This window comes from Phoca vitulina, unplaced genomic scaffold (assembly GCF_004348235.1).
Source record: "Phoca vitulina isolate PV1807 unplaced genomic scaffold, GSC_HSeal_1.0 scaffold11, whole genome shotgun sequence".
Classification (NCBI taxonomy): domain Eukaryota; kingdom Metazoa; phylum Chordata; class Mammalia; order Carnivora; family Phocidae; genus Phoca; species Phoca vitulina.
In genome coordinates, this window is record NW_022589714.1 from 38934355 (window position 1) to 38943644 (window position 9290).

General features: G+C 61.8%; 1 protein-coding gene across 1 annotated transcript; it reads right to left on the minus strand.

Moving 5' to 3' along the window:
• Positions 1 to 1368: 1368 nt before the first annotated feature.
• On the minus strand, positions 1369 to 6676 carry TMEM151B (transmembrane protein 151B). The gene is made up of 3 exons (XM_032409735.1): positions 6530 to 6676; positions 3904 to 4344; positions 1369 to 2700 (listed from the first exon to the last, which is right to left on the minus strand). Exons 1-3 carry the CDS (start codon positions 6659 to 6661, stop codon positions 1573 to 1575), a joined length of 1701 nt encoding a protein of 566 aa, XP_032265626.1. The 5' UTR covers positions 6662 to 6676; the 3' UTR covers positions 1369 to 1572.
• Between the last annotated feature and the right edge of the window lie 2614 nt (positions 6677 to 9290).

Sequence of the window (9290 nt, forward strand, 5' to 3'; positions counted from 1 at the left end):
TATGGCTCAGGCAAAGTGAGGAGCATCAGGGGTGAGCGATGTTGGCGGCCCAAGGGTTATCCTCTCCAGCTTGAAATATGAGCTCACTCCCTGGGCACTGAGTCTGCTGGGAAAACTTTAGCCAGGGGAGCTGGGAGGGCAGGGGGTTGTACATAGACATGCACACTGAAGCACATCAGGGTGGGAGTGGGGGGGGGAGAAAAGGCCGTGTCAGAGCTTTAGAACAGGACGTGGGACCAGCGCCCTTGGGTGGTGGCAAGGCGCCCTTTTGAAGACCCCGGGGCACGCTGCAGGGCTTCAGCTCATGGGATAGAGGAGGACAGATGGGGTCAGGCAAGATTTAGAGAATTTCTGCCTCTGACCCTGCCAGTGGAATTGAGTATTTCTCCAGTCGGGGCTCGTGAGGACATCCTCAGCCCTGCAGAAGTAATGTGTGGGGACAACAGCTCTTCACACCACCCCCCACAAGTCTGGGGAAGGCAAGGATTGCCCCAGACACCCCCACCTTTGGAGGTCCTTTCCATCTCCCTCCACTGCCCACTCCCACCTGCTAGGAGAGTTCCCCTTTGTCACCCAGGTCTGTCTCCCACTCTTCCCACCCAGGCATTCACCTTGACCAGCTTTAATGAACACGCGGCGGGGGGGCATGGGGGGGCGGTTATCTCACCCCCTCTGAAGGGAGAGCCCTCCCAGAACCCAGGTCAGGAGGCTGCAGAGTTTAGAGACAGGACTGAGGTACATACCCTCCACATTTTGCCTCCCTCCTCCCTGGGCAACTGCTCTTCAGGGCCAGAGGGCAAGAGGGAAGGGAGGAGAGTGACGCGAGCGGTGTGAGCACAGTCCCTCCAGGACCCATACTCCAGGGACCCAGCAAAATAAACAGCAGTGAACGGAGCGGCAAAAAGGAAACCCCGATGTTTTGGGGCCAGCGCCAAGAAGAGGAGAGCAACATTTGCACGGTTTTGAGATGGAGCATCGGGGCTGACATCCGGCCTCAGACCCACTGAATCCACTAGCAGGTTGGAAGTCAGCCCTGCTGTTCACCAAACCACCGCCCCCTCCGTAGAGAGAGGCCCTGGTGGGGCCAGGCAGCGAAGGAAGGAAAGCCCCCTCCGGCCTCTAGACCTCCCCAGCTGCACAGCGAAGGCCTCGCCCTTGCGACGGGCCCCACGCGGTGCCACAGCACAGTCGCCGCTAACAGTCAGAAGATTCATTGAAAGGCTGAACGGGAAATCTCGAGTGTGCGAGTGTGCGTGGAGAAAGGGGCGGTGTCCCCCTAGGAACCGAGGGGCGGGGCTGGAAGAGCCGACCGTGTCCGGGCGGGGTTCCCCGGAGCCGCCCATCCCCTCCCACCCGTCGGTCTCTTTATGTACAGGAAAGGCGGGGGGGGGGATCCGAACCCCATCGGGGTCCGTCCCGCGCACCCTCGCCTCCCTGCTCCCCGCGCCGTGCCCAGCACAGCCTCAGTCACCATCACGACTCCCCCCACTACACGCCAGGGGCACGGTCCGACGAGGGGCAGGAGGGAGGACGGTGGGCCTGCCGGGGGGGCAGCGGGGGGGGGGCCGGAGGTCACAGTGAGGTCTCTACGCAGGAGCCGTGGCGGTGCAGCGGCCGGTGGCTGTGGCCCAGACACCCCTCTTGCCGGTGCACGATGAGGACCGGGAAGTAGAGGGCGTCGTGGTAGGGCGGCGGCGGCCCGGCCTCCTCCTCGTCGTCGTCCTCGTCGTCCCCCATGCTGGCCTGGCTCGACAGGCGCGTCTGCTCGGTGGGGCAGCTCGCCTCGTTGACGCTCCCGCTCCGGCTGCGCCACAGGCAGCTGCGTCGGGAGCCGTAGAGGCGGCCGAGCGAGAAGCGGCTGCCCCCGCAGCCCGGGCCGCCGCCGGGCCCCGGGCCGGCCCGCGGGCTGGCGCAGATGCTGAGCGCGCTGCGCGAGAAGATGGACGAGCTGCTGACGGCGCGCTGGCAGTGCTCGCAGCTGCGCCGGTACGGGGCCACGCCCGCCGCGCCCGGGCCGCCCACCCCGCCGTAGCGGCACGCGGGCGCGTAGCCGCCGCCCGCCGCCCCCGCGCAGCGCGCCCCCAGCCCCGCCAGGTCCATGAGCACCGCCTCCGAGTAGCTGGGCACCAGCTGCTGGTTGGAGCGGATGTGCCACTCGAGCTCCGTGCTGTCCACCGTGTTGACCCGCGGCAGGCGGTGCGTCAGCGGGGGCAGCAGCTCGTCGCTGGGGCTCAGGCCGCCGCCCGCGCTGCTCGCCGAGCCCGGGCCCTCCAGGCCGAAGAGCTTCTCCACGTGGTAGTGCGCGTAGGCCGTGCGGTACTCGGCCAGCACGCGCAGCGGCCACGACAGCGTGAGCAGCGCCGCGGCCCAGAAGGCCGACGAGCAGGCGTACCACGGCGGCCGGGCCGGGTCCGGGAAGGCCACCATGAACTCGCGGAAGTCCACGTTCTTGAGGTGCATGCCCTCGCGCGCCTCCATGTAGTCGTCCAGGCCCTCGTTCTCGGCGAAGAAGCGCGCGCGCTGGCACAGGTAGGCGTTCTCGGCCTCCACGCTGGCGAAGCTGAAGCACTTGGTGAAGCGCAGGCGCGTGGCCGGCGCCCCCTCCAGCCCCACCAGCGCCTTGGACACATCGCGGACGCCGCAGCGCGCGTAGTCGAACTCGGCCTCCGCCACGTGCGTGTTGACGCGCTCATGGTAGACCTGCGGCGCCGGGGAGGGCGGCGGGAGTCGCTTCTGTCGGCTCACCCTCGTCCGCCCCATCGCCGCTCTTGCTGCCCGCTCAAACCCTAAGCCTGCCCCGCTTTAGGGCCCGCTTGGAGCCGGGTAGGATCTTAACATCTGCTTTACAGAGCAACGCAGGCCCTCAGAGGCATCCATTAGAGAGGAGGATGGGCTGGAAGTCGGACCTACCCGGGTGCACGCTAATTTTAATTAAGCCCTGCTTCATCAGGGGGTCAGGCGCTGGCCCTGAACTGCCCGTCGGGCTTGCCCGACCTTTTTGCCCCGTCTCCCAAGTCCCACGCTGCCCCTTCTTCCCTTTTACAAGTGTGTTCCCAGATGGGCCACGGAGGGCCCTGTCGACCGGTCTCTGTCTCTGGTCTCCCTGTTCCCACCTTAGCTCTCACCCAGCCCCCTCCATGATTGTCACAGGCCCCAGGCTTCTGTTTACCCATCCCAGCACTGAGACAGAGATCACTCTCCACTGAGAAAATCTCCTCTTCTTCCAGGGCTCTAATAATGCCTTCTCCTGGCGGGTCCAGGAAACGCTAATTAGCCCCCGCCCCCACCCCCACCTCTGCATGGGGCCTCCCGTGCCTACCTCCACCTCTTTGCCAGCAGACTCCCACCTCTGGGAACCTTGGACTTGGGATCCAGGGCCCTGGGTTTGAGTCTAGCACTACCACTTAGAAGCTGCAGACCTTGGGCAAGTCATTGAGCTTAGGATTCCTTACCTGTGGAAAAGGACCTGGGAGCAGCCACCTCACTGAACGGGTGAGAGCGTGCTGTGAGAGAGTGCGTGTGAAGCCATCTCCGACCATTAAGCACTAAGCTGAGATCCTGACAGACCCTGGGGCCAGACTGCCTGGGGTCAAATCCCAGCTCCACCACGTACTAGCTGTTTGACTTTGGGCAGGGTACTTAACCTCTCCAGGCCTCAGTTTCCTCATCTGTAAAATGTGGATAGTAGTTACCTAACTCATAGGGTTGTTATGAGGATTAAAGAAATGATTTGGTATTTATGATGTATGTCGGGCAGGGCCTGGCTGCTACGTGTTTGCTGTCATTACTATGGTTGGTACTGCCCTCCTGTTTCAGGGTCCACAAGAGCTCACTGCTGCCTGAGTTCCTCCCCCTGGGGGCAATCAGTCAGGGTCCCAGTGCCCCCCCCCTCCAGCCCCTCACCTGGGTGGTGGTGTAGGCGTCTCCATTGCGGTATCGGGTGACCTGGCGGGTGCGGCGGACATAGTGGTAGCTGATGGCCTTCCACCAGATACAGGGCGTGGCCTGCTGCATGCGGCCCACGCGCTCCCGCACGCTGCTCACATCAACACGGTGCTGCAGCTCATGGCGGGCTTGGCAGTGCCAACACTCCACCAGGTAGACGGCGTACAGCATGAGCAGGAAGGCCAGGGGGATGTAGACATAGCCGTTGGAGCAGGGGCTGTCGTGGTACATGAGGCTGTTGCCCTGGTAGGCGCTGCTGAAGGTGAGGCGGGTCACCGTGGTTACGTGGCACCAGGCCACGGCCCCCAGACAGCCGTACATGAGCAGCGAGAGTAGCAGGCACTTCCAGTGGGACTCACGGCAGAGGGACTTGGTGAAAGAGGGCTGGATGGGACGCTGCTGCTCACATGGGCGGGGGAAGGTCCGAGATGATTGGGAGTGAGACAGAGTGGCAGAACCCGGCACAGAGATGGATGGAGGGGTGGAAGCCAGCATCAGAGATGACAGGCAGACAGGGTCATGGAGAGAAGAGGTTAAGACCGAGATGGGAGCCGAGGACCAAAGATAAATGCAGAAATGACCCAGAGTGAGGCATGGGGACAGGAGAAGAAAACAGAACACCAATACAGGGAAGTGTGGAGAGAGACAGACACCCCAAAAGGCAGAGAGGGATCAGAGCCAGAGACGGAGGGAGGAGGCCCCGGGTGGCAGAGAAGACACAGATGGATAGGATGGCACCCAGAGAAACAGAGTCCAAAGACAGACATAAAGATGGCCATGAAACAGGAGGTGTGGATGGGGAAGACAAGGGAGGACAGATAGGCATCAGCGAAGGCAGGTCCCCAGCCAGGACTCCTTCCAGGTGTTCCAGGAAAGTGGGGAGGGACCCACTGACATCACCTTCCCACTTAACAGGTGGGACCCTCACATCTTCCCGATTCTTTGAGTCCTGGGTTCTAGAGGAGCCAGTCCTCTTTGACCCATCCACCTCCCTCACAGACAATTAGTCTCATACCTCCTTTGGAGGGGTGGGGGGGGTGCCCAGGAAACCCCAAGCTCTGACTCTCCCCACAGTCTGACCCCCAGGCCCCCTGTAAGTCTCCTTCCTGGACCCTAACATCCTTCCCCTGTTCTAAGATGAGAAGAAGAGGACTGACATCTCTGAGTAGAAGGCAGTCCAGGAGGAGACATCCAGAAGGGCAGAGACAAGTGGCTGGGGAGCGGGGCTGTGGGACCACGTTAGTGGGGTAGGGAGGAAGACGTTTGCAGTCCAGTCATTTGTCAAAATGATTCTTGGGGCTCTTTGGGGGCCTGTTAAAGCACTTGGCCCACTCCATCCCACGGTCACCCCAGTAAGTTGTTTACACGTCTAGAGTGGGTGCTCCTGAGGGCAGGGTCTCATTCTCTGCATCCTGGGTGCCCACCATGGTGCTGGCGCCCAGCAGCCACTTAATAGATGAGAATTGAGTTGGATTTCTGGTGGTGGGCTGTGCTTTCCCACTCCTCCTCCCCGCTGTCCAGCTTTAGGAACCCCCCCCAACACACACCCCCCCCACTGAGGTCCCGATTTCCTCCAGTTCCCCAGGCCTGACCTGGAGTCTAGCCACGGGAAGGGAGAAAAGGGTAGAAAGGAAGGGCACAGTCACAGACAGTAGGCCCTGGACCTGGTGTGAAATGCGAGGAAAGATCTGGAAGTGTGGTTGGGTAGGTGGGCTAGGCAATAGCACACAGCATATACAAACAAGATGAGGGTACATGTGCCTTCCCGGGAGCCTTGTCCTTGGGGGGTGTGTAGATGTGCACCTCCGTGGGCCCACCTGAGTGTGCACGTGTCCCATTGACAGCAGATCTGAAAGGGTCTCTACCTGCAGGTCTGTCCCTGCCCATGTGCTTCTGCCCTAGTGCAGTGTGTATGTGTGTGCACGAGTGTGCTTGGGAGATGGGGGGAGGGGAGCAGTGCTACTGGTACCTTCCTCAGTCTCTTTGTTTCCAGGTTCAGAGGACTGAAGAGTAGGGCCCCCAATTAGGGATATGCTTATTTCCAACACTCTGAAGGATTCCTGGGCTCAGGGCCCCCCTGGGAGTGGGGGAGCTTCATGGACATTGGGGGAGAGAGGTGCACTCACACACTCCCAGTGACCCCAGGGGGAATCGCCTCTGTACACATTTGACCTTCTTAGGACCACAGCTCAGGTACCACCCCCATTTCCCCATGGTACTCTCCTGCCTCTGTAGCCCCTACAAGTCGCCCTTCCTGGCCTTCAAGATAGCATCCCCTCCGCCAAACAGGATTCCTGCCACCGTCCCCACCCCATCCGCCCGGGGTCCGCGAGGCTCCGCCCCTAGGCCCCTCCCCCTGCCCAGGACCCCCCCCGAGCCCCGCCCCCGGCGCAGCCCCTTCCCCGCCACCGCGGACAGCTCCGGCCGCCGGCGGGGGCATCGGCGCGGGACTGCGGCTGCGGCGGCCGACTCGGGGTGCGGGGCGCCGGCCGCGCTGCGGCGGAACCGGCGGGGGCCGCGCGCGGCGGGGGATGGGGGGCCAGGCTGCGGCCGCGCCCGGGGAAGGGGCGCCGCCTGTTCTCACCTCCTCTCGGGCGGGGCCCTCGTCCGCCGCCGCCGCCGCCGCCGCCGCCGTGGGCTCCTCCGGGACCCCGGGGCCGCCACCTCCGCCGCCGCCGCCGGCGCTCTCTCCCGCGGCCGAGCCAGGGGGGGACATGGCGTAGAGGGGGTGCGTCGAGCTCAGGGCTTCCCGGGGGGCTGCCGGGGGCCGAGGGCATCCTGCGCGGGCCCTGGGGAGGGGGCGGGAGGGGGCGGGGCCCTCGCTGCTCCCCACCCCCCGCCGGGGGGAGGGGGCCTGGAAAGGGCACCGGGGGTAGGGGGCTAGGGGCTGGGGGGTGGGGAGGCGGGCTGGGGGGCCGGGCCGGGGGGGCCGGGGCCGGGGGCGGGTGTCACCTTGAGGCCCTCGCGGCGCCGCTCCGCCTCCCGCCCGCTCCCGCCGCCGCCTTTTGTCTGAGCCGAGCTGGAGCCAGCGCGCCCCCCCTCTTCCTCCCAGCGCAGGAGCCCCGCCCCCCGCCCCCCCAACTCCCCCTTCCTCAAGCCTACCTAATAGCCACCCCCCAAAGAGGAGAAGCAACAGGGGCTCCCCGCACCCCTTCCCCACTCCCAGCCTTGCTCACCGCACCACCACCCCCCATCCCGGGAAGATCTGTGCAGCAACTCCTTCCGTCCCTTCTCGGTGGAGGGGGCACCAGCGGTTCAACCAACATCCCTCCCCGTCGTTGGTTCCCGCAAGTTCCTGGGGCCGAGGGTGGGGAAAGGAAATTGAGCCTTGGAACCCTAGGGAAGATCCTTATTCCCAGTTGGGTGGTAACGGTTAAGGCGGGAGCCAGCCTTCAGAGGCCAGACCCAAGTGAACAGAGATGGAATCGGGTGAAAGGGAAAGGATTGGAGCTAGATGTGAGAAAGGACTAACAGAGGGCAGAGGGGAGGACATTGGAATGGGGCTTCACAGAGCCATTTTCCTTCCCTAAAGAAACAGTCCCGAAGAAGCAATGAAGCGTGTGCATTGCCCTAGGCTGGAGATCAGGAAACCTAAGTTCCAATTCTTAATCCTGGCTCTGCCATTAAGGGGTTGTGTGACCTTGGGCAAGTGCCTCCCCCTCTTTAAGCCTTAGTTTCCTCATCTGTGCCTTGAAGAAGTTGCCTGGACAGTCTCTAAGCCTCTGCCCTTCTTCTGTGGGTGTAGGAGGCAAAATCATAGACCCCAGGCCAGGCTGAGTGACTGCAAGTAGCCCACCCCTTCCTGCCATCCACCCACACTGCTTCTCCCTGTACTGCCTGGGACCGGCAGAAAGAAAACTGACATGCATTCATTCATTCCTGGATGCATCCATTCAATAAACAGGCATTGGCTACCTTCTGTGTACCCTGTTCAGAAATGAAACATACAATATTCTACCCTCAAAGAGCACAAAGTCTAATGGGGAGGGGGCAATCATTATGATAAAATAGTATAAAGGCTATGCATATTCAATCTGTGTGTACACACTGTGGAATCCTACTGTGTGCCCTGTGCTACATTAGAGTCTTTGACATATAGTAACTGGTCCCCCATTTACCCACAAGGAACCAAGGTATAGGGAGTGTGAATGATTTACTAAAGGTCACCTGCTAGTATTCACAAAGCTAGTCCTAGAATCCAGATCTTTCCCATTCCAAAGGCCATGGGGATATTTGTGGGTAGGAAGTTAGCTTAAGGCAAAGTTTTGGAGAATCTAGTCTTTGGGACGGAGGACGAGCGCACCAATCTGCTGGGATTCTCACCTGAGGCAGAGTAGCCACAGCCTCTGGCCCCCCCCGCCCCCCCACACACACCCACTCCTGGTCCTGCCTCCATTTTCCTATTCTCCTCTTTCCAGGCAAAGTGAAGGTGGCCGACTGGCTGCCTCCTGCTTCAGAACCATCCAGCCCGCATGATCCTCCACGGGTCAGTCATTCTGTCCTCCAGACCTGAACAGAGGAGGGGTGTGGTCCTGAAGAGGCAGGCCTCGCCCCCTTTCTCATGGCAGAGGAGGAATCTCACTTGGTGGCTAACTCCAGTGTCTCCCACCCATATTTTGTGGGAAGCCCTGCCTCACATCTAACTCCAACCCCTCTTCTGGTCTCAGCCGGTTCCACCTAGTTCAGTCCTCACTGCAGACAGAGTGCAGAGTTCCTAGCCCTGCCGTTTCCTAACCCAGATAGGAGGATCACACTCCCCATTTAGTTGTTGTAATCTTGCTCCTGTTCCCCACGCCTACTGCCTGCCTGTCTCCACCTCAGGGGGGCTTTGGAGGAGAGCTGGCCCAACTCCTTTTGGCCAATCCCAGAGCTCCCAAGAGATAAAGGACCCCTGACAACCCCCCCCCCTTCTCCATTCACACACATCACCCTTCCTTGGAAGCTCAGGGGAAAGAGGGGTGAAGGGAGGGGGCGAGGAAGGAGCCAGCTGACCAGCTGGTCACCATGGCAACAGGGCCTGTTTCCTGAAGAAGAGCCTGGCTGGGGTGGGTGGAAGCTGGGAGTGGGGGTACTACAAAGGGAACCAGAAGAAAACAGCGGAGAGAGAAGAGGACTGGAGGGGCCGAGGAAGCAAAGTCAGGGCCCTGACCATGCTGAGGCCCGAGTCAGAGTCCCCAGGTCACCCTTCCAAATGGCACTGTATGGTCCCTCTCCCCGTTCTGAAGTATCCCCAGAAGGGCTTCCTGTCAGAGTGCAGGCAGGGTCTGGAAGCAGCGAGTGACTCAATGCTGACCTCATGTGGCCAGAAAAGGGGCTGCTACACACCTGTTGGGGTTCCCAGCGAG